General features: G+C 41.9%; 1 protein-coding gene across 1 annotated transcript in view; it reads right to left on the bottom strand.

Moving 5' to 3' along the window:
* Positions 1–819: 819 nt before the first annotated feature.
* The window catches only part of CDH2 (cadherin 2), a 191,416-nt gene continuing 166,628 nt past the window's right edge, over positions 820–25,607 (bottom strand). The window contains exons 15-16 of the mRNA XM_019487460.2: positions 21,350–21,514; positions 820–2,206 (exon numbers count right to left, since the gene is read on the bottom strand). Of these exons, the coding sequence (XP_019343005.1) occupies positions 2,000–2,206; positions 21,350–21,514 (372 nt within the window). The 3' untranslated portion in view covers positions 820–1,999. The remainder of the gene's footprint in view (positions 2,207–21,349; positions 21,515–25,607) is intronic.

The raw sequence follows: 25,607 nt of genomic DNA, 5'->3' as shown, positions 1-25,607 counted from the left end.
GAGCTCTAGTTCAAATGCCCCCACCACCACTTTCAAGCATGGTGATGTTGATACAAGATGCAGGAAGTTGCAATTGCCACACTGTAGCAGACTTGATTAATTTCAGCACATCAGAGCAGCCTTGGCACTCGTGTGTAGGCATCTATCGTATTTTAGTTGAACCACACGGTGTTCAGATTTTGCCCTTACGTAATAGGAAAAAGCAGCACTAAAAATAGGCAGACTGCTATAAGGGAAAAGCAGAACTGCTGTGCCTAATACATTTGTTTCGTTTGGAAATCAATCACTATCTCAGTTTAGCGATTAAGCTAGGAACCATTAATCACCTTTTACTTTATTTTTTTAAATAACTGCTCTTTTGTTCAAGTTAAATCAAAAGGAACACTATAACGGGCTTGATCTGATTTGCACTAAGGCTACCAGGTACTTGCCATTGACATCAATATAACCTGATACAAGCAGCAGGTGCTTTGCCAGGATTTGCAACCTCCTGGGTTTATATTAAGCAATAGCATGCTCATATTAAAAAACAATATTTCCAAACTGAACTGCTCTAATTCTCTGGAGAAAGTACATTAAACATAAAAGCCAGCTATTTATTCAGAACTATATATTTGACTTATTAGGAAGACTACAGTCATTCCTGTTTTTCTTTGGTAACTTCCTTAGCTTATAAGTAATTTATTCACAGTTCAAGTGTACCGAATGGCAAAGAGCTGTACACACTTTTCACTATTATTCAATTAACATTTATGATCTTACTTTTTTTATATAATCAGAACTGCTAAAGTAGAAAAAAATGGCAAACCAGCCACCAGATCCAAAATTAGCATTTTATTCAGAACGTCAGGGTCAGAGGTGTATCATTTATATTCTGGTACACAATACAGAGGCAAAGCTGTTCTCAGAAGTCTCCCCATTTTAAAAGCTCCTTTCTTTCCAACATACTGTATATTTACTCGTGCCACCAGTTTCAGGCCACCCCTTTCTTTTTTTTGGTACAAATTATGTAAAACGTTTGTGCTAAGAACTTTTTTCCCTCCCCAAACCAAAAAAAGAAAAACGAAAGAAAAAAAATTGAGTACTCTAACTACAGTTCAACAATTGAATCAATGTCACTTGTTTGCAACCTGTTTTGTAAATACTTTATCCATAACGAAAGATATAAACATGCAAAAACCTGAATCCATAGTCCAAATAATACATACACATGTTCTGAAGTTTCTGCACTTCTCCATAGACTATGCCAATAAAACATTATGTACACATACCATTTTTACAGTGAAGTGGGAAAAAAATACCAGAAATTTAAAAAAAAGGAAAAGAAAAAATGTGTACATGGATTAAGACCAAAATGTGTCTAACATTCTAGTGTAAGAAAAAAAACATCAGTTCTGCTACAAACTGGTGATATGAAAACTCCCTTTATTTGCAACCAGCTGCATAAGTTTTAGAATTTTAGTGAAAAAAAAATCCCCTAGCATCTAAAACTAGAAGTAATGTACATTTTTCAATCTCATGGTCTTCTTCCCCAGGTAATAAAATTGTTCCATGAGGTCTTCCCCACCCCCCTCATTTCCTTATTTTAATAAAAGCAATGCAACGTAACAAAAGCATGTTTGAAGCATATCATGGTTTAACTTACTCCTCCCTACCCCAACATATTTCTTCTCTTTAATGCATTATTTCAGAAATCAGTACCATTAAAGCCTTAAACATAAAACTAATTCCGATCTGAAAAAGGTACAAAAAGGCACATAAAATCCCAGTGCTTCTGTACTGTAAAATTCAAGTGTAACTGAGCTCGATATTTTTTTTCCAAACAGCATTGGATTACTGATATTCCCACTGAGCCCAAATTGTTTTGCAGCCTATGCCAAAGCCTTCAGCAAGCACTTGTGCTAGTAGACTACAAAGTTAAAGCCTAGCTTCTGTATGCTTTTGGGGAATATCAGCTGAAATGTTTGTACTTGTCCAAAAACAAAGTTCACTTTGAAGTTCAGTCATCACCTCCACCATACATATCAGCAAGTTTCTTGAAACGTGGGCCCCAGTCATTTAGGTAGTCATAGTCTTGCTCACCACCACTACTTGAAGAGTTGAGAGAGCTCAAAGATCCAGCAGTAGAACCACTACCTTCATAGTCAAAGACTAAGAGGGAGTCATACGGTGGGGCCGTAGGGTCATTGTCAGCTGCTTTAAGTCCCTGAAATAAATAGGGAAAAAAAAAAAAAGAGAATGGTCTATATGCAATACAGAGAGCAGAAATATAAGAATCTCTCGATTCAATTATACTAACTACTGTCTGAGAAAACCTCCTTCTTACTTTTATGCATTTCCACAAATTTCACCTAATATAATGGCAGTAATATTTTTAATACCTGAACAAAAATATAAATAATTACACTTCCATTCCAGTGGTCAGGTTGCCAGTGCTCAGTTACTGGACATTTAAGGCCTAATCCCAATTGTTCTTACAGGCACTGCAATGTCAAAAATGTGGGTGCCTTGCCCATAAGACCATGTGTGAAAAAGACTTCCCTGAAGAGACGGGGAGGCGGTGGGACGCTGCACCGGGAGCCGATCACAGCAAAAGTGAAACTGTGGCAGCCAGAGCCACCGCAGGAAAAGACGAAAAAGGAAAAAAAAGCAGAGGAATCAGGAGGAGCCGGGAGCAGCTCCTGTGTCAACCTGGGCACACTTTATAAGAGCGTGCTGGGGCCGATTGGTCAGCCAGGCACCCGATGCCGGGATAAAAGACCCGGCAGAAGAGAAGCTCGGGAGACTGGAAGTGGAGTCCTCAACTGGCCCGAAGGGGCCAGAGCACTTGAACGGTCCCAGCCAGGGGACCTGGTGGGTACCCCGGAAAGGGGTCACAGCGGGGATGCCGGGCCAGAGAGGCCCCAAGGATCTACTTGCAGGGTCAACGTGGACCGAGGAAAGCGGAAGCGATGACTGGAGTACAGCTGGACCCAGCAGGGCCAGGATCCAGACGCAGCTGACGGATGGCAGGTACCAAACCCAGGGAGGAGTCGACACGCCAGGGGATGGAACACTGCCAAGACCAGATGCCATGTGGACAAGGAGAAGGGGGGCCATGGGGGATGCCCGGCTCAGAAGCATCACCATTAGCCTGTGGCTGAAGACCCCGAGAGACCGAGCGCCAAGAAGTTTCAGAACATCAACCTCGACAACACAGGTGACAACATTGCGGTTGGTGGTAGGTGGGGTGCAGGGGAGGTAGAGCACCAAGAAGAAGGAATAATGGGAATGACCAAGGGAAGGCACCAGGGGAGGCGGGACCAAACATCGTCCTCCTAATACAAACATAATCAAAGATGTGGCAGACGAGGCCCCTGGGGGACCAACCCAAAGTCACCCCAATAACCAGGCTGTGCCGCACAAGAAGCCATGGCGAGGTTCGAGAAGTACCCACACGTGCGACGTTCAGGGGAAAGGCACGGGAGGTTACACCATGATATAGACTTAGCTGTCTCCAAATGGCAATCCAAAGCCCTTACATATTAAGCAAGGAAGACACTCCTCTGGAAGAGTGGATTCTAGGGACTACAGCCTGTTCCCCGGGTATTTTTGCTTTTGGACCAAAGACCATCTAATACAGAAATGAACACACTGTCCCGAAGCACAGACTAGAAACCTGGTCTCTTCCCCATCATGGGTTGCAGGGTTGGTCTCTCTCTTGCTTATGCTCCTTCTGGCCACCTGTATCTTGTGTTTTCCCCTGCTCAGTCAGGGCTTTGTGACTACTACAGCAGGGCAGATCTGGATTGCTTTTTCATGCTTTAGGATGTGTCTAAGCTACATCCCTGGTACTCCCAGAAAGAACCTCGCCTACCTGTTCCTCCACATTGCGCAAACCCTGGAAATATTGTGGGGAAGCTGCTCTAAAGGTGTCCCCATCTCCATTCCCAGATGTGCTGGAAACAGAATGTGCTGCTTTGAAGTAGCACATTGGGGTCGCTTCCAGAACAGAGTCACCCATTTTGTTTGCAAGTTCTAGATTGCTTGAGAGCACCCCCTCCTTAGACTGCTGTGGAATACAGAGGTACCCATACATACCTTATTTAGTGGTACCCATACATACCTCAGTTCTACTTTACCTCCTTTCTATTTTAGGTACTTATGAGAACAATTTAGTTCAGGACTTTTCAATTTAACTTTATCCACAATGCTATAGCTTCAGAAAGCATTATTGTTATTTCTACTGCAGTAATAGAAAGCCAGTGTGCTAGGTACAGTACAAACACATCATAGTCACTTGACAACCTGCCAATAATTAGATTCTATACACAGAAAAATATATAAATTTGTTGTATATTTTTTCAAGTATAAAATCTAATTATTGGACGTTTGCCTTGAATTTGTCCTGTTCTCACTTCTATAGCAGGGAAAATAAATATGGGGGGGGAACAGGTAGACCCTTGCCCTCTGTCCACCAACTTCTCCCCCCTGAAGCCCCTTCCCTCCTTATTGCTGTCAGACCCTGCTCTCCCTGAGCACATAGAAATGAGGGGCAAACTTGAAAACACTAACCTTGAAATGAACATTCCTGTAGTAAGTTGCATATAAGTAAATTACTATGGGTACCACTATATTTAGGTCATCCAGAATTGATGCATTTTACCTTTAATCAATTTACTGCAATTTTAGCACAGGTACACTTTTAAGCAGCACTTTTGTATCTACTTCTATATAGTGCAAACTAAGCATGTTATCAGTCCAAAGCCAAAAGGCTCATGATTTACCATATTGTTGATTAGGTTGGCCCCAGCAGAGTCAACTGTGTTTCAAGCCCTGGTGACCCCCTAGCTCAGCATTATTCAGTATGCAGGTGTGTCCAGATGAGCGCACACATGCTTTTCCCCAGGGACAAACAACAGACATATAATATGTACTATTGTTACTTGTCTCCAGGGAACGTCCAAGCACACGCACTCTGGCATGTGGCAAGCTGCCTCAGGTGGGGTAGGGGAGGCTTGGGCCAGCACCTGGGCCAGCCCCAGCAGCCTTTCCTGGGGTCCTGGGAACCTCCTGGGACTCCAGCAGCAGCTATCTGGAAGCAGGGAGCCTGGCTCCAGCTGTCCAGGCTCTGGTTGTGGCCGATGCAAGTACCAGCAGCGTGAGCCTTTCCAATGTTATCAGGCATTGGTTTTTTTTGACACCAGGATCTTCCAGTGTCAACTGCCACTCATCCCCCAACCCATGCTGCAAATTAGCAGCGTGGTGAACACCTGTACATGTGACCACCCATGCTGACTAGGGGGGGGAAAAAAAAATCTCACTGTGTATTCATGCAAGTACAGTAGTCTGTCCATCTGTCTGGGCACAGACAGATTCATACACATACACACACACATTAATATACATATTACACATACATATACACACACAGACCATGATCCATATACCTCATGACCTAAAATATAAACAAGATATGATAGATGATCAGATGGTAGAGACAAAGAGAAAAGTTAAGAGATGTAGGTGCATGAGCATAAACTAGTTCTAATAACCCTTGTGAATAGTACTAGCCTTACCACTGAAAGACAGCTAGTCTTTGATCCATCTATACATTCCACAGCCAGGATTAAGTAACTCAAATCATTAAGGGTGCCTATGCACGAGCCTGGAAGCTGCTCCTACATGCTGCAATTCCAGTGCGTCAGACCAGACTCGATAAATTGAGTCTGCTGGAGCTGGCAATTACTATGCTACAGCAGCCTCCCCTGTCTCCTGTATCAGCACCTACGTGCTTCAAAACAGCAGTTGGGATGCTTTATCTAAAGCTTGTCAAACGAGCTTTAGATAAAGCACCCCCACCACCATTTTGAAGAGCAGGGACACTAATACACAAGATGCTCCAGGCACTTTAATTAGAGTGACTCTGAGCCACTTCAATTAAAGTGCCCCTCCAACTCCCAGAGCATGTGTATAAATACCCTAAGAGATATTATATAGTGCCCTATTCAGCCCTTCTGTTACTCATTGAGAGAAGTGATACCACTTAATGGCATAGGCTTGATGAGTTTACCACTATCATACAGGAGCTTTCACATGGTTTTTACAAGCAAAAATAAATTTTACAAGATCAACACTCAATCTTAGCCAAAAGGCTGAGTATGATGAAAATCTGGACATGCGCTTTAAGGGTTTTTTCCAGTGATATTTGGGTTCCAAGATTATAACTTCTTCTATTACAAAGTATTCAATCTATCAGACCACTAAACTGAGGTTGTAACTATTTTAAAATCCTGCCTCTACAGCTACACAACCCAGATTAAAACAATACCAACTCTCTCTTTCCTCCTCCTAAAACAAACCAAAAAACCCCCAAAGCCTTAGCACTCTGAGTTTATCTTAATTATCTTGAGGTTTGAAAGGCTGGGTGGTGGAGTGAGTGAAAGACGTCTGATGAATTCAGCAGGCTAGAATTGTTTTGTTGGCGAAGCTTATTTTCAGAGTTGGAATTATAGGTAGAGCTGTTGCCAAATCTCATTTGGGAAGGACTTTTTCCCCCCCAGAAGATGTCATTTTGCAACAAATATAGAGCTAGAAATGTAACCTGGTTTCCTGTCTGGACAAAGTCCCTGTCTGGACAAAGTTTCATTTGCCTGCATTATGAAGATTCATTTGGCTTAAATAGTAACATGGATTTTTGGGACAAAGGTTCCAAGAAGTGTGGAGCACATCCCAGGATTTGATTAACAAGGATTTCCACTTTGGCGCCAAGAAAAGTTAAGTAGTAAGTGACAGATTCTTTCAGATGCTAAGGCCACCTGCATGTGCCCATCACAAGGAGAGTGAGAATGTTCCACAGTCTACACAGTACTTCTCAGCCCACGCAAATCATCTGAAAGGGCTTCTCTGCTAGTCACAGGCATTATTTAGGGGCATGACACATGCATCTTGTGGGCCACTGGAAGTTGGCGGCATGGCCTGACACACAATATGGGGCCCTTGGGCCCTGGTGAACATGACAATTAGTGGCAGGAGGGTGAGCAAGGGCTGATACAGCTCCGCTCACCCTCTGAATACTTTGCCCATCGCCATCTGCCATGGTCCCAGCCCCTTGGCTACTGTTGTATGCCCTAAAACTGAGCTAGAGCTGTGTCACTGGTGACAGCTTCAGCTCCAGTATTGGACATGCAGTAGGAGCTGAAGCTGTGCTACATATCCAAGGTCAAAGCAAGAGCTGCTACCACTGCATGCCAACAGGAGCTCTTTGGTCCAGATCTGGCCAGGGGTTCAAGGTGAGTTTGAGTCCCCTGAGTGAGAGGGAAAAGAAATCCCTTGTAAAATCCCATTTTGACTAGAACCCAGTGAGAGTATAAACAGGGAGGCGGAGAGAAGAATCTGTTGCTTTTCCTCTCTCTCCCCCTTGCCACCGACTTCACCCTACCCCTGACCCTTTCCTGCTGTCCTATGAAGCACTACTCGGCTCTAAGAAGGAAAGCAGTACTTTATAGAAACTGCAGGCCCGATCCACTGTCTCTTAATAGCACTGGTGAGATCGGAGCAGCTCCCATGCCAACAATTCACACAATAGCTCCAGAATCCTCCTCCCGCCCCCACCCCATCTGTAATTTCATGCTTTGAATGCTGAATGGCTGTAAAGGGCATTAGGACTGAAGGGATATAGTAAAAAAATGCTGGAAGCTGTTAGAAGTCCCTACCAAAGCAAGAGTGAAAAAAATACCTGCTCTAGAGGTCTAGCATTGTCACCGTAAAGTGAAGGTTCAGTTGTGAACCTAATCACATGTCCACAAAAAAGTGGTAAAGACACCCCACTCCCTTGTGTGGTTTCACTGGGACTACCTAAGGCAATGGCTCTAGGAGAGTATAACTAAACCAGGGATAGGCAACCCCCAGTACGTATGCCAACTAGTGGAACATGGAGAGATTCTCCTCAGCATACCAGAAGGTGTGCTGAGGTAAAAGGTTTTAAAAAAAAATTATTTTTTTTTAATTTGCTGCTCCAGACTCTCCAAAGCAGCCATAGCTCCTAGCACTGTGGCAGGTATTGGGAGCAGGGTCAGGAGAATGCAGACTGCATCTCTGCTGCATTCTCGACTTTGCCCCCAAAGCCTGCTGTAGTGCTGGGAGCTTTTATGAAGCTTTGTAAAGCACTCAGCACCACCACAGACATCGGAAGCCCCTTTTTCTCTGCATATACAAAGAAAACACATGGCTCAAGGTGGCAGATAGCTCAGTAGCACGTTGGTGCTGGTGCTGATTTCTGTGCTTTGCAAACGGAGAGTTTAATGTTGCGTATCATTCAGTTTATTTTGCTCTGTTAAATCGATTCATACCCAGTTGTTGCTGCGTCTCAAACCAGTTCATATTATTCAGTTTTTTTACTTCCTTAAAACAGCTCATATTCAGTTTATTTTAATTTCTCTACTTTGCATTCCTAGATTTAAACATTTCATATTGCTCACTTTTTTGTGCACTTTTCTGCTCTCTCATAGTCTTCTTGGAAATACTTACCCAGATTTATACGTACTTCAAATCATTTAGTTCTTTCTGATTTTCTGCTTTCTGTTTGCTTGTTTACATTGCTTGGCCTGCCTTTGGTTTGCACAAACTTCAGGACATTTTAGTTAGAAGGCATACAAAGGTAACAGCCTCCCGGTTTCATTCCTCGATCCCCCGTTTTGGTCCTTGATCCTCCCGGTTTTGGGCTATGGGCTAAGGAGGGAACAGAGGATCGAGGTAGTCAACCAAAGACTGCGGCGCTGGTGTCATTGTGAAGGCTTTGGCTTCCATGATCACAGTCTACTCTTTGGTGAGAGAGGCAGTGGCCTGCTGGGAAGAGATGGCCTCCACCTCACTCTGCTGGGGAGGAGGCTCTTCGCAGCCAGACTGGCTGACCTGCTCGACCAGGCTTTAAACTAAGCCCGCCAGGGGATGAGGGGACTACCACCACTACAAGCCCACTGGGCAACCTTTTCAAATCCAGCAGGCTAAGGCACTTAAGGGAACCCACCCCTACCCGAGCCCTGGAACAATCTGTAGGGAAGGCAAGGGCCCCCAATGGGACATGTACATACCTGTACACCAATGCCAGGAGCTTGTGGAATAAACAGGAGGAACTGGTCCTCCTGCTAAACAAGAATGACTACGATCTCATAGGGATAAAAGAAACCTGGTGGGACTCCAGCTATGACTGGGCCACCGTTATAGATGGCTATACCTTGTACAGGAGAGATAGTGTGGACAAAAGGGACAGGGATGTAGCTCTCTATATCAAGAAAAGCTACACATCCCTGCAAGCCAACATTGGCACCAGGGTGGATGACTGGAGTCTCTCTGGGTTAAAATCCGTGGTGAACATGGCACAGGGGACACAATTGGTGGGAGTCTACTACACATCTCCGAGCCAGGATCAAGAGCTTGACCAGGAATTCAGCAAGGAACTGGTGAGTGAGGCTGCACGCTCCCAGTGCATGGTTGAAATGGGAGACTTCAATTACCCAGACATCTCATGGGAAGAGCACTCGGCCAGATCCAAACGGTCGTAAAGCTTCCTCACGTGCGTGGATGAGCTCTGACTCAAGAAGACTATGGACTAACGAGAGGCAAAGCACTACTCAACCTGGTACTAGCAACTGGGGATGACTTAAATCAGCAACTTAATGATCGAAGGGAAGTTGGAAGACGGTGACTATGAGCTGATCACCTTCACCATCCGCCGTAAAGCTGGCAAGTCAGTCAGCAATGCAGAAGTCCTTGACTTCAGGAAAGCTGACTTGGACAAGCTCAGGAGGCTCGTTGGCGAGGCCCTAAGGGACCAGGACCTAAAGAGGAGGGGAGTTCAGGATGAAAGGTTGCTCCTCAAGGGAGCAATCCTGGAAGCACAAGAAATGTCTATCCCGTCTTGGAGGAAAGGCAACAAAAGGGCACAGCAGCCCCCTTGGCTCTGCAAGGAACTAGCGGACCTCCTGCATCTAAGAAGAAAGACCTATAAAGGATGGAAGGCTGGATCCACCTCAAAGGAGGAGTATTCTGCACTGGTCCAGACCTGTAGGGAGCAAACCAAGAAAGCCAAAGCTTCAACTGAACTCCAACTGGCCACACATATCAAGGACAATAAAAAGTCTTTTTTTAGATACATGAGGAGCCGGAGGAAAAGCAAGGGTAACACTGGACCCCTGCTACACCATATGGGGCAACTGACAATCAACACCCAGGAAAAAGCCAACCAGCTTAATGGGTATTTTGCGTCGGTTTTTCACCAGCCCCAAGGGACATCCCTGCTCAATATGGCATGGGACAGCCAGGGTGAGGGAGAATTGTTACCCTTCTATGTGGACCATGTGAAGGAACACCTTGAGAGGCTGGACACCTTCAAGTCAGCCGGCCCAGACAGTTAACACCCGAGGGTACTTAAGGAGTTGGCAAGCAGCATAGCTCAGCCACTGGCATGGATCTTTGAGGACTCGTGGTGCTCTGGTGAAGTGCCCGAAGATTGGAAGAAGGCCAATGTGATGCCTATCATCAAGAAAGGGAGGAAAGTAGATCTGGAGAACTACAGGTCCATCAGCCTGACCTCTATCCCAGGTTAGATGTTGGAAAAAATTATCAGAGACCATTCTTGACAAACTGGCTGATGAAAACATCCTGAGGGATAACCAGCACAGGTTTGTTGCAGGTAGGTCTTGCCTGACCAATCTCATCTCCTTCTATGACCAAGTGACATATCACCTGGACACGGGAGAAGAGATTGACGTCGTATATCTTGATTTTAAAAAAAGCCTTCAATCCGGTATCTCATGCTCATCTCATGAAAAAACTGGCAAACTGTGGCCTCGGCTATATTACAGTCCGATGGCTGGGGAATTGGCTCCGAGGTCGGACCCAGAGAGTGGTAGTTGACAGAAGTCAATCATTGTGGTGCGGAGTGACCAGTGGGGTCCCCCAAGGTTCCGTCCTTGGGCCTATACTCTTTAACATCTTCATTAATGATGTGAACATTGGTATCAGAAGCGGACTGACCAAGTTCGCCGATGACACCAAACTTTGAGGTAAAGCTTCCACATCTGAGGACAGGATGATGATCCAGGCTGACCTTGACAGGCTCAGAAAATGGGCGGATGAAAACCTGATGGCATTCAATACCGAAAAATGCAAGGTACTCCACCTTCGGAAGAAAAACCCGCAGCATGCTTATAGGCTCGGCAGTGTTACGCTTGATAGCACCATGGCTGAAAGGGACTTGGGGGGTCATGATTGACCACAAGATGAATACGAGCCACCAATGTGATGTTGCAGCTGGTAAAGTGAGCAGAACTGGCTTGCATCCAGAGATGCTTTTAAAGCAAATCCCAGGATGTCATCCTCCCACTGTACTCGGCCTTGAGTATTGCATCCAATTCTGGGCTCCACAATTTAAAAAGGATGCGGAGAAGCTTGAGAGAGTCCAAAGGAGAGCCATGTGCATGATCAGAGTGCAGGAGAACAGGCCTTATGATGAGAGGCTGAGAGCTATGGGACTCTTCAGCCTGGAAAAGTGCAGGTTCAAGGGGGATCTGGTAACTGCCTATAAGTATATAAGGGGTGTATATCAGGATCTGGGGGAACGCCTGTTCACCAGAGCGCCCAAAGGGATGACAACGTCAAACAGTCACAAACTCCTGCAAGACCATTTCAGGCTGGGCATAAGGAAGAACTTTACGGTCCAATCCCCCAAGGCCTGGAACAGACTGCTGTCAGAGGTGGTGCAAGCACCTACTCTGGACTCCTTTAAGAGACATTTGGACGTTTATCTTGCTGGGATCCTTTGACCTCAGCTGACTTCCTGCCCCTGAGGCCAAGGGCTGGACTCGATCTCCCAAGGTCCCTTCCAGCCCATGTCTATAAATGTCTATAAAATCTATGAAACATTTTGAAGTTTTATATTGTTACCAACTTTCAAAAAAATTTTTTTTAAAAGAGCAACTTTTATGATTATTAACTACATTAATATGCAGTGCGTCCTCCCATGTATAGCACCACCCGGGTTTTGTCTCTCTCACATGCCAGCACTCCAGCACCTTATAAGGTAGACATTACCTTTTTTTTGGCATGCCTACCAAAAGTGTTGCCTACCCCCAAACTAAATGCTTAGTACTTTCCCACACAAACCGGTGGTCAAAGACATTGCTGAAAAGACTACAAAGCAAGACAGTTCTCAACTGAAATAGATGGAAGATAGAGAAGGAAATCCCTTCGAGATGCAATTCTTTTTTGGTGCTTCTGAACTACTTCCTCATGTAGCTCCAAGCTTAAAGGCTCAGTCTACTCCTCAAGTTTTTAGAATATTGAACAAATACCCTACACTAGAATCTCTGAGAAGCTTATCAGTGAAATGGCCACATAGGGGACTGAAATGTAGAGGGTATAGTAAACATAGCCCACCAGTCTTTTCAGCCCTGAAATTCCTTCCACTGGATTGGCAGTGTTTTCTGTAAGGCCATCAACTGAAGGATCTACTTCAGCAAGCATTGACCAGAAATAATATGTCTGCCAAAATTCACTAGGGTTTAGTGAAGAGTTTGAGTTGAATGCGAGGCCCCTGTCAAGCCTCTCACTCTTAAATTAGTTTTAACTATGCTTTATGTACTGACAAAATTCTCTTCCTGACAGAAACGATTATCTGAAGGATCGAGTACCTCACTGGAGGTTATCCTTTTACAGTAGACTTTGTCTGATATAGTATAAGAGATCTTAATCTAAACTGAATATTGTAGGTTTAATCACATGACATAACTGACTACTTTACAGGCATTGATTTTTCTAGAAACAGCCTATATAGCTAAACTCCTGGACACATTCATGGGGAGATGAGGCTTAAGGTATAAACCTAAAGCAAACTGCATGGTAGCAGCTGTACATCTGAAAGTACAGAAGCAAGCAGATGGTACATTTAAAAAAGCAGGCATTTGAAAGTGTGGCAAATTTAGCCCAGATTCATCCAGAAACAGATCCGCCAATGCTGCAATGAGTACAAATTGCTTTTAGGGGCTGTCATGCATTCATACTTTTTAAAAATATGACACAGTTTGACATGCCACTGGTTATCCCATTTCTATTCCCATAGCCTAGTTGCTGGTTCAAGCTATCTACTTTTGGGATAAACTTAACCAAGAAAAATGCTTTGATTTTCAGATGGTAAAACTTGCAACTAAGCAAGTTATTAACTGTCAATTATCTGATCAGAATAACTAATTTTTTCATGCTCTGTTTTCCATTCAAGCAGCCCTAATAAGGACACAGAAGTAAAGGGAAATTGTAAAAAGCCTGTAATTGGTGTAGGTCACATCCGACCTGTCAATGCCTTAAAGAATCTCTTGAAGTAGAAACAGAATTTTATTTACCAGACTGCAACTGGATCTATACTGCTAAATATTTTCCTTTTCAACCTGACCCCTTAAGCTTGCTCAAGGCAACAGGACGTGGATGACCAGGGAGGAGGAAAAAAGGCTGTTTCAGCCTATGAAGTTGTGCAAGAATACTAGGATCAGAGATATCTTGTAAAAGCTATTCACAATGTTGGCCTGGAGCAGAAACAGACTTTGCTGTAGTTTTCAGAGCTGATTGTGCACAAGCCCAGGGGGCTGGATGTGATGCACTTGAGGGTGCTGAGACTCTCAGAGTTGGCTGATGTGATTGCAAAGCTGCTGGCCATTATCTCTGAAAACTCGTAGTGATAGGGAGTGGTCCCATACAATTGGAAAAGAGCAAATATAGTGCCCATCTTTAAGAAAGGGAGGAAGGATTCAGGGAACTATAGACCAGTCAGCCTCATCTCAGTCTCCAGAAAAGTCATGGAACAGGTCTTCAAGGAATCAGTTTCTAAGCACTTGGAGAAGGAGGTGATTAAGAACAGTCAGCATGGATTCACCAAGAGGAAGTCATGCCTGATCAACATGATTGCCTTCTACGACAAGATGATTGGCTCTATGGATATGAAGAGAACAGTGGACATGATATACCTTGACTTAAGCAAGGCTTCTGATACAGTCTCCAATGACATTCTTGCAAGCAAGCTAACGAAGTACGGGTTAGATGAATGGATTATAAGGTGGTTAGAAAACTGTCTGGATCCTTGGGCTCAGAGGGTAATAATCAATGGCTCAATGTCTATTTGGTAGCTGGCATCAAGTGGAATGCCCCAGGGGTAGGCCCTGGGACCAGTTTTATTTAATGTCTTCATCAGTGATCTGGAAGATAGGGCAGAGTGCAACCACAGAAAGTCTACAGATGGCACCAAGCTGGGGAGAACAGCAGATATGTTGGAGGACAGGGCTAGGATTCAGAGAGACCTATACAAATTGGAGGATTGGATCAAATGAAATATCATGAAGTTCAGTAAGGGAAAATGCAAAGTCCTGCACTTAGGACAGCACAGTCCCATGCACTGGTACAGACTGACTGGCTAAGCTGCAGCTCTGCAGGGTTAAAGTGGACAATAAGCTGAATAAAAGCCAACAGCGTGCCACTGCTGCAAAGAAGACTAACAGCATACTGGGCTGCATTAAACAGGAGCATTGCCAGCAGACTGAAGGAAGTGATTCTTCCCCTCTATTTAGCATTGGTGAGGCCACATCTGGAGCACTGTGTCCAGTTGCACATGACTTGTGAGGAGAGGATGAAGGAACTGAGTTTATTTATTCTGGAGAAGAGATGACAGAGGGAATTTAATACCTGAAGGGTAGTTACAAGGATAATGGAGCTAGACTGTTCCCAGTGATGGAAAACAGCAAAACAAGGAGCAATGATCTCAAGTTGCAGCAGGGGAAGTTTAGGTTAGGTATTATGGAAAAAATCTCCCACAAGGAGGGTAGTAATGCATTGGAACAGGCTATACAGAGAGGTTGCTGAATCTCCATTCTTGGAAATTTTTAAGACCTGGTTAGACGAAGCCTTGGCTGGGAGGATACAGCTGAGGATGGTCATGCTTTGAGAAGGGGGGTTGAACTAGATGATCTCCTGAAGTCCCATCAAATCCTAATTTTCCCTGATTTTATGATCCTGCCTCTGGATGCCCAGCTTGTGAATCTGACCCAGGATCGCTTAGTAGACATCCATAGACAAAAACAACTTTCCCACCTAACTGTGGAAAGACTCTGTCAAACATGTCCAACGTGAAGCCCACATTACAAACTGAATAATCTTTTTCTCAAACTGAAAGTGGCTTTTCCTGGTTTAAAATCTATAGCTAGTAGTGGATAAAACAGAACTGTTGGCTCCACTGAGTTTATAATGTAGTACTGCCAGGGAAAATTCATTGTTCCAGAGGCTGCACTTAATGTGCAAACTATTGCCTTGAGAAAAGGAACCTAGAGGTAGCATAAATATAATACAACAGCTCTTCAAAGACAACAGACTTTTTCCCTTCAGTTTGGCAAAATATTTTTGCAGAGCACACATTCAACAACGAGCTATTTTTGCCCCTCTGTTGCTAAACTTTCATCAAACTGACCCCACCTGCCAGATACTTTTGTAATCTGTTCGTATGCTCCATGACTAACTAGCCCTTCTTTTTTTTTAAATTATTTTTTTAAAACGTGTTCATTACCACAAGGAGCCAGTAGGGTCATAGGGACTTGGATTTCCCCTCTGAAGATGTTCAATGGATGGATAAACTGCCTGAACTGCAGAGTTACAAACTTTACAAAGATATGCCAAGCTGAAATGTCTCTCTCTCTGCCCTCTTTGCTTACTAGCCTCTACTGTTAACAGAAGACAGAAAGGACAGAGTTTTTACCCAAAGGTGACATGACAGAGGAGTTTCAGCGACCTTAAAATTAAGTTATCTATATTAAGCAGCTATAATGTTCTTATTTTATTTATTACCAAATGAAAGACATTTGTAAATGACAGAGTACTGAATGGAAACTGAGAATGGTTTTGAGCTTCTATTTTCATTCATTCCAATTTTTAATCAGATTGCATAAACTTCTGTAAGGAGAGAAAGAAGAAAAATAAAAAAAGACTGCATCAACCTACATAAAAACGGGAGGTTTTTTTGTTTGTTTGTTTGTTTTTTTACAAGAGAGAACAGTGAAGGACCTGATCTTGCAACAATATCTAGTATCAGTTGTTAGCAGCAAGAGACTTTAAAATGAATTGAGGATCCCTAGCACCTTGTGGGACAAGATATTAGTTTTTGATGTAAATTTAATTTGCTTCTGGCTGGATCTTCTGTTGATTAGAAATGTATCTTTAGCCATAAGCACTTTACCACACTACAGGTTGTCTGATATTTCTACCATAGACATATGGAGGAAAGTTGGGGAGGAGGGGGAAGCAGCAACTCCAGTTCAATACTAACTGAACAAAACCACTGCAAGGTATGTTTAATTTGTGCTATCAAGCAAATCTTAAAGTACTCTAAGTGTTAATATTATGTTTCACATTCTGTAGGTCATGCTTTAAAAAAAAAAATCATATCTACAGAGGTTTCTTAATAACACATGACTTACTTCAACTGACTTGTTTGTACACTGGTCTGGAAGAAAAGATTCAACCCCCCCACCCTTTAAATTAGACATCTACCCACTGAAACAAACAAAATAAAAAAGTCCCCACGGTAATTTTGGTCATTTGCCTGCAAAGCACATTACAATGATAAATCATGACTGGAATTGTTTTAATTTAGAAACAGGCTACATTGTTAACTGTAACTTTATAAATATTTCCAAAATATTTTAATAGCATTTCATATTTGTAACAGCTGTTTTTAGCTGACAGGCCATTAAGAACAGTACACCAGGCTCACTGACAACATCTTATCAGGTTAGGTAAATGCAATGCAACTGATGACAATTAGGTGGTAATATATTACACAAGAAATAAACAATCTATTGGTGTCAAGGGAAAGGGGGCAAAAGTTGATTTGGTAGGTCTTCTCTTTTTTTTTTATTTTGGGATTTGGTAGCAAGAATGGGGGGGAAACCCGATAATTTCTTTCTAAAAATAATTTAGTCTTTCTCAATGCAAAATAAATGAGCTATATTACTTTTCTCTGGAATTCAGGAAGGATTCAGGTTTTCTTCATTTATTTTTTTTTTGGAGAGGCTTTACAAGATTAAGCTCTGTCTCTAATTTTTAGCCCTTAAAATCGTTCCTCTGCAACTGGAGATAACTGGCTCATTTGCTGGTTGGTCAAGCATAACATTGTGGCACCAGGGATATCTGAATGGACACCACAGTGTTTATAAAAAACCTCAGTGAACTTTTTTGCAGCTAGACAACTACAATACCTACTTGGATCAGAACCAATTAGAATGTCTTCCAGTTAGATAGCAATCTTACTTGCAACATAATCCTTGCTGTCATCACTACCAACATTTTAATAAGATTCTTCATGCAGAAAATAGATTGGTGAAAAATTCTTGTACAGGAATTCTAGAGCTCTGGATCAAGGGGCCAGTTTCACCAGTTATGGGACCAAGAATTTAAGTCTCTCTAAATTCTTCAGTTACTTTATTTAGGGCTTGTGCAAGCAACTTTTCATCTCCATTTTGGAAGGTTAGAGTCTTCACTTGGGATAACTGACTTGTAAATACAATTTCCTTGCAGCCACTAAGTTTGGGCTCTTGCTTTTACAGCAAATCGCAATGAAGTCAAGGATGAGTAATTTATACAACTACTGAGAGGGCTTGCCCAAACTTTGAACCCAGTGCTTTTCACATCAAAAGTCAGGATCATGCTCTCAGACCAACAATCCCCTGTAGTGTCCACAAAGCAGATATTCCTGTCTGAAGACAAGACCTCCTTTGATCTTTAGATTCTCATGTGTTAAGTTGCTGATCCTGCAATGGTAATAATATCTGCATGGTCAGTAACGAGGCAACACAAAGACTTTCCACAGGTTGTCCTTTTTCTTGAAATCTATGGCCTTTTGGGGAGAGAGGTCCTTCTGGGGCTACTGGCGTTTTGTTGTTAATTGGTATTAAAGCAACCGGGGAAAGAACACGAATGTACAGCTTCTGCGTTCACAATTGGGAGGTACAGAATGTTGCTAGAGAGGAACCATGTAGAGACAGGAACTCTGTCTTAAGTTTCTCATAAATGACTGTCTGGGCCAAACTGGGGTGCAGCTTTGCTTTTTGGTATTAATGCTTCCCCTAGTGTTTTTAGAAGGGAACTAGCACCCCTTTATTTTTCATCTGATACCCTGATTATAGACAGAGCCACTTAAGAGATTACCAGGAATTTGAAAAGATGGCTGCCAGTTTCCCAAACGGATTAACTCCCTTTTTACATACTTAAGAAAATACTTTAGGAAGTATTGGGGACCTTATTCTAAAATAAAATCTTGATTTTTTTTTGTTTTGCTTAAACCACAAGACATTTTTTCCTTATGCCTCCAGTAACAAATGGTGGTGTGCAGTTGCACAGAAGACATTCTACACAAAGACCATCCTTGAACTCTGAGGCAGAATTCAATGGCAGGGATCCATTTTCTTCCCATTCCTTCCCTGCACAGTGAGTGTGTGTTGGGGACGGGGGGGGATGAGTGCCAGATAGTTAAAATATTTGTCCTTTTGATACTAGAGTCAAAGAATCATCAGAATACACATACGTAGCAGGCTTAGGTTTGGAAAGCAAGAAGCATAAACTTCTAATTGAAGGAAGGGCAGCAGAGCCACTGATGTTTCCTCACACCTACTTAATATGCAGCCTAGGACCCTCCTTTATTGGGATTCCTTCCCAGGGAAATCCTGGTGCTACTTCCTATAGCAGATACATAACTACATAGAGTGGAGAGACTGATATGTGTGGCCTACCCTCTATCTCCAAGCACCATCCCTGCCAGAGTGAGGATCCGGGCTAGCCAGAAATGAATATAGCTACAAATGAGTATACTCCTTTGAAGCTCTTAAAATTGCTACATTGCACTTATTTCGCTGTTCTGGAACAGGGTAAAGGGATCATGTATCATAGTACAGACGTTTTGCATTGGAGGATTTGGACAGCTGAAACTTCAATCTAGGGATTCTGCTACTGACGACAGAAGGCTGGAACCCAAATGGCGTCCCTACTGGTCAAAAACTAATTGAAATGATGGAACAAATAGTTTAGGAGAAGTCCAACCTCCAACTTGTTTAACCGGCAAAACTTCTGGCAGTTGAAAATCAAGAGCACGACTTGGTCCTGAAGCCCAAGCAACAATGCTGAATAGCCTGAATCAAGAAAGAAAAGGGGAAGATGGAGATATTATGTGCTAGAATAATGCACTGGAGTCAGAGTTTTAAAAAGAAAGATGTGTTGAAAACCTCAGCCTAAAGAGCTTAAAAAGGATTATAAACTGTTATAAAGACTTAAACATAAACATGTTTTTATTTAATTTATTGCATATTCAAAGGTATCTAACTTGTACTTGCAGTGGTATCATCCATGACAGTACTTACATTACTAAAGGTTTACTCATGCAAATAAAGGTAGTCGGAAGATTCCTCTACTTTGCAATACAAAAAAAAAAAAAAGAGGTGCAACAGTGAGATATTGCTCACATATAAGAGCTGTTAATGAAATTAGTGCTTCTGTATCTGTACTATAGCATGCATATGTGAGGTTAAAGCAAGGGGCCATCTATTATTCCAGTTAAGAATGCACATAGGCACAATACATCACTACAAGACATCAGGGCATGACCGTATAAGCACACAGGAACTATGTCACAAGAAGAACTGAATGATCAATTCATAAATACTTTATATGAGGTTAGATTATCTCTAGGTTTTTAAGTTGACTAAATGTGTTAAACTCCCCATCCCTTCCCAGGTTGTATTTCTACTGGGCTGATTAAAGAATGCTCAGACAGTGGAACGGTAGAGGGAAAGCAAGCGCTATTTGTACAAAAACTCTTTCTTCCGAGTAGGATTTATATAAAAAGAGGAGACTTGGTTCTGTTTCTGCTCACGAGCTCAGGAATGTTAAACATGCCATTTAGTCTATGGGGCTAGTAGACAAGCTGCTAATTCAGGGGCAGGGTGAACAGGGCAGGGCTCGCTGCCAAAATCCATGGTGTAGCACCCCACTGGGGATGTGTGTTGGCAGCAGGGGGTCGAAGGATAGTCACATCACCTCTTGTAGTTCCCTGATGCTGCTTGCTCTGCTACTGCTAGGTCCAGGTCTGGTTCCCAAGGAACCCTGGATTCCAGATATGGCTTGTGTGGGCCAGGAGAGTTCAACATCCCTGCTCTAGCTGGTCAGGCATGCGCAGAAACGGTGAACACAGTGCAGTAGCTTACCCATCCCTTCTTCATAGCACAAGGTGGACTAAGAAATCTACTCCTTGCTAATATTACCTCAATAGTTTCTTCAAAACAGTAGTCACTGTGTACAAGAACATTTGTAGGATACAGAACTGAAAGGGGAGTGAATCACAGTATAGAGTGATTTTGCTTCAGAAGTCAAATCAGTGTTCATAGGAGCATTTTTGCAATATCTGCCCAGCTCGAATCAGTCACCGTAATCCATATATTCAACCAAAATTAGAGAATGTCACTTACAAACTCACCACATTTTCATACCCCACTTTATTTTTCTTCTTATGCTGATATTTTTTTTACTATTGTTTCTGTACCAAGTAGAAAGCATCAAGAATACACTGAACTGTCTTTTAAGTTCTACAGAGACAAGGTCTGTTTACAAATGATGAAAAAAATATTTAAAAGAAATATGTCTTTGAAAACCTAACAATATATGGTATATTCTGAATCTCAGTTTACTCAGATCTGTCTCTTGTTACTCTGAATGAATCGGAGAAAGCATAGAAACTCGTAAAGCTTGCTGACAAGGCAAGTACTTAAAACACTTACATAACATTTAATTTAGCTGCCCTGCTCACTAATCTTATTCGATGGAACCCTTTCGGTCTTTCTGAACGTATTGAATTTCAACTATTATCTGGATTCAAAGGGCAATGTGTGAGGAAAATCAAAATGAACTTCTCCCATTATTAAATTAATCTGAATTAATATGTGAATTTAGGCTAAAGTATAATTTTGTTAGTCTATTTATTACTTGGAACCCATGGAATAATCCCTCTTGGAGATATTGTGGTTACGGCTGATAACATATTATGAATGTAATTAATACAAATGTACAAAAGTTAATTGGTATATCTTTCCTTTCTGTTTGAATGAGTTAATTAAATTTGTCTGCACTTAGAAGGGACATATTTACTTCTATCTAGCAAGATAATTTTAATTGTATAAGCAAGTTTTAAAAAGTTATTATGTTCTAAATGTAATAGCTATTCATGCAGAGTGCAATTATCAACATATAAAAAGCCGATCAGATCTTGCAAGGACACCGTTTTTTTCTCTTTTACCTCATTAATGAAATCTCCGATGTCCCCAGGATGAGGAGCAGCTGATCTGACTGGGTACTGAGGTTCTGCATGGATTGGTCTTTCATCAAGCCGCCTGATTCCAACAGGTTTGATGGCATCTGGTTCTACTGTGTCAGGCTGCTGAAGCTGGCTTAAATCATAATCCTATAAAATGTGAAACACAGACAATGAGTCAGGATAATTTAAAATAATTTTGTAAGAGGAAAAACCAGAAGAAAAATAAAATAATAAGGACACTTTTTGAAAAAGACATCTCTTTAGAGGAACATTTATCGAAAGTACTTCCATTGGCATCCGAATAGAAATCCACCAGTTACACAACGTTCTATCAAAGCATCATTTCTTTCATACTCTTTTTTTATCTACCTTTGCAATATCATTCCAGCTATCTGTATCCCATCAGTTTGTAAAGCAGATCATCAATTTTCCATCAAGAAACATAGTATTCTTGAGTGACTAAACAGCTTTCCTAGTACCGTATATGCTGATGTGCTGCATAAAGCAAAGCTGACAAATCTGACTCATACTTTTTAAAACAAATAAATATCAGGCACACATATTCTGTGACAAAAACAAGTGCAGAGCTCTGCACAGTTTTATAATTCTTTCAGAGAATGAGTTTAAGACTGCTTGCTGATTTCATGTGGCTTCCTTAATATGAAAGCCAAAAGGGGGAAAATGTCATGCAAAGTACAAAGCTTCTCAGATTTGGCCTTAATTCTAATCACTTTCTGAAGATTACTCTTGGATCTGATCATTAACTACTTGATTCTGCAGTTTCAAAATCTAGCTGACTCATGACACTAGCAGAGCATTAAAATTCTGTCAGTGGAAGCAAAGAACCCTTTAACTAGTTGAACGTTCATAGATTTAAGATAGAGAAGCCAGACTGGGGCTGTATTTGAGCTGCTGCTATTATTGTTTGTATTACATTAGTGCCTAGGAGCCACAGTCATTCACTCCATTGCACTGGGCACTACATATAGCAAAAAGCCAGCCCCTGCCTCTCGAATTTACAAATCAAAGCTAAGCTCATAAAATGTATGCCAAACCTGTCCCTTGTGTACAAACAGTCAAATCAACCTTACTGCTCTATTTCATGCCAGCTGCCCACTGACCCATGATCCATTTCCAGCAGTCAGGTGTCCCTGAAGCCAAATTCCCAAGTTATTAGTCATATCCCATCTTCTTCCCCATAGTGGGAATTAGGTGCCGAGGGGTATGGAAATAGCTCTATGACACTGAGGCTATTCTGGGAAATCCTCATGTACCAGGATCCATTGGCTCCTTTGCTTCACTGGTTTGGGAACTGGAATTTAAGTTATCTTTTGCAGAGCAACATGCTCCATCTCCCTTTCATTCCAATTAAACAAAGATATAATTCTTTAAAATGACAGCCCTGGTTGTACTTCCAGAAATGGTATGTAGCAAGTGAAAATGTGCCTAGTGTATTTCTTAAAAGTGTTAAACATTCCATAATATCATTTAACAGCTCTACTTTTCAACAGAAGTCAATATTTAAAGATTATTAACTTGTAAATCTTATCTTTCTGGACACAGGTTCCTCCCTGTATAGAGGGTTATATTTTTAAAAGCTTTTGAGTGATTTTGGCACCTAAGTTCCACTGGTTTTTAATGCAGCACAAGTGCTTTTGACAGTGCTATCAAATGACTCCTCTGGAAAAGACTCATGCTATTAGGTAGGCAGACAGACAGGTCAAGGCTGGTTTGTTAGGGAGAACTGTGTCAGAGTACTGTATACACTACCTCCCTTACTTTGCTGTTCAGGGAATGACAGCTTTTATAGCAGTAAATATGTACTCAAACAAGTGGAGCAGTTCTGGGAATGGAGTTGCATATGCTTGAAATTTGTCATCTGTTTTCTAATTAGATTGTTAGCTCCTTGGGGCAGTGAGTGGGTCTTCTTCTCTACAACCCTTAACATGTCAAATAGACTAATAAGGTAATCTGTACTGAATAGTTAAAACTGATAAAAGGTACGAAAGAATGAAGAAAGAGCTCCTAATACTCCCCCCACCCCTTTTTGGGAGGAGGGGGTTAAGTAAACTACTTTAAGAATGAGAGGAGAATTTAAATTTTGGAAAAATGAAACATGGAATATAAATATGCTTCTCATACCTGTAGAGAAGACATATGGGAAAAACATCAATGGGGAAGGATAGACAAATTCCCTGATTTTTGTACTAAACATTTCCACAAGGCAGAATTCAAACAAGAATAATTAATGTTGCTTTGATGCAACTCCGAGACACTCTACATTTTAATTTATTATTATAAAGTAAAAAATAACCCAAACAGTTCTTTTTAAATAGAAACCATACAAGCAACACATGGGCTGTATCATACAGCAACGCAATATCAAACCACCAAACATCATATTTTCATTTTTCTTCCTGTTAAGTTTCCAAGCAGCCCTGAGTGCTACAGTTAAAGAGGTTATTACTAATCTTAACTGGGCAATATGACTGCCATACCACTTCTTCCACATATACCTGACCCTGCCTTCTCAGGGTTAGTGATACTTCCTTGCCTGCTTTCCTCCTGTGAAAACTCATATGTCTTTGGAATGACACTATCAAAGCAGGCATATAACATTCACCAAATGCATACATTTTGCGTATTACTCTAGGATATCATTTAAATTAATGCCAACTACATGCTAGCTGTGCAAGGCTGTGGCCTTGGTGTGTCTGCTGCTTTAAGAGGTTAGGCAGCCTGTTGAGCCACTGGCAGGTGGGGTCAGGCCTAATTGGAGAGTCAGCTGACCCAGGGGCCAGCAGGTGAGGTCTGGTCTGATTAAGTGGATCACCTGATTGAATGAGGGCTGGGCTTAGACAGGGTCTGAGAGCAGAGAGGAGTAATTTCAAAATTTTGGGGGGCACCCCATGACAGAGGCCCACACCACTTCTTCAAATAATTCTGAATTTCTGCACAAACACAAGGACACAGCAGCTCTCAGAATAACTGTTCTTTACATCCTTGCCAAAGAGGGATCTGAACAAAAGATGTTAATTGCAGAATGGAGAACCTTACATCAAGAATAAATTATCTAAAGCCAATTCTGCTCAATTGTATTTAATTGCTGCAAGAACAAACAGGGAAAACGAAAACGGCTTAAAACACCCCATGTTATTTAAGACTTTATAGTTTAAAAACAAATCCTCAAAATCACAAACATGAAGCCAGCATAAGACATGGAACACAAGAGATTTGTACTCAACATCCCAAGGATGTGTCATGAAACAGACAAGACGTCTGTGCTAGCAGAAACCTCTGATCAGTCTTCAAGGATAGTCTCAAGCAGAGACAGTCAATACAGTTAACCTCAGGGGTGACAAATTAATGGAGAATTGTGGAATATATGAGAAAAAGGACACAAGCAGGGGTAGATAAAAGCCACTACACTTTCTACAATTCTAGGAGTGCAGAAAAAAACTTCTAGAAACTTCAGTTTGCTCTCATAGCCTGTGAAGTCAAGGGGGTAATCAGGGAGTGAAGTAAAGCAGAGTTTGGTCCTATTCAGTGAATATTTCTGACTAGAGGCTGGGATAACTTGATACAGAAGCAGAATATGATGCCTGCCAAATGTTTTGTGAGTTTTCTTTTGCTTGCCATCATCTTCTCTAACTTATATGTAGCCTGATCTGATACAATTCCTAAATTAACACCCCCCTCCCTACCACCCCTTTGTGCTTGGACACCATTTAAATCAAACAGATTAATTTGGGGACTTGGCATCTTGTTTCCCAGTACTCTTTCAGATTAGGCTCAATAGAAAGAACCCATGAAAGTAGTAGTACTGGCATCACGCCAGCCAAATTCTCAATCCAGATCACCATAAGTAAGAGAATAATCGATACCATCAACTTGAAATATTTTACCTTTTATCACTATTAAATACTGAAATAAAGTTAGCTAAAGCCAGTCCATTTAGTGCACCCGACACCCCTCTGTGCACTGACAATTTTACTGTTTTGTTCACAGAGGCTCCGGTCTCATGGAATAGCATCTTTAGTATTGTGGCTCACCCTCAGCAAAAGAATCCAACACAATTTTACCCTAAGCATTTTTGTAACAAGAAAGGATTAAAGAAAGAAAATAAGAATATATTAAAAAGAAACTATCAGAAAAAAATTAGCCTTTTTAAAATGACTGTGCACTCAACAGCTTTGAGCAAAGATTTGGGTCACTGTTAGATCCCGTCTTGCGTTTCTGA

The sequence above is a fragment of the Alligator mississippiensis genome, chromosome 3 (genome assembly GCF_030867095.1).
Source record: "Alligator mississippiensis isolate rAllMis1 chromosome 3, rAllMis1, whole genome shotgun sequence".
Classification (NCBI taxonomy): domain Eukaryota; kingdom Metazoa; phylum Chordata; order Crocodylia; family Alligatoridae; genus Alligator; species Alligator mississippiensis.
The sequence above is the reverse complement of the archived record's forward strand: the minus strand, read 5'-3'. Positions and strand labels throughout refer to the sequence as shown.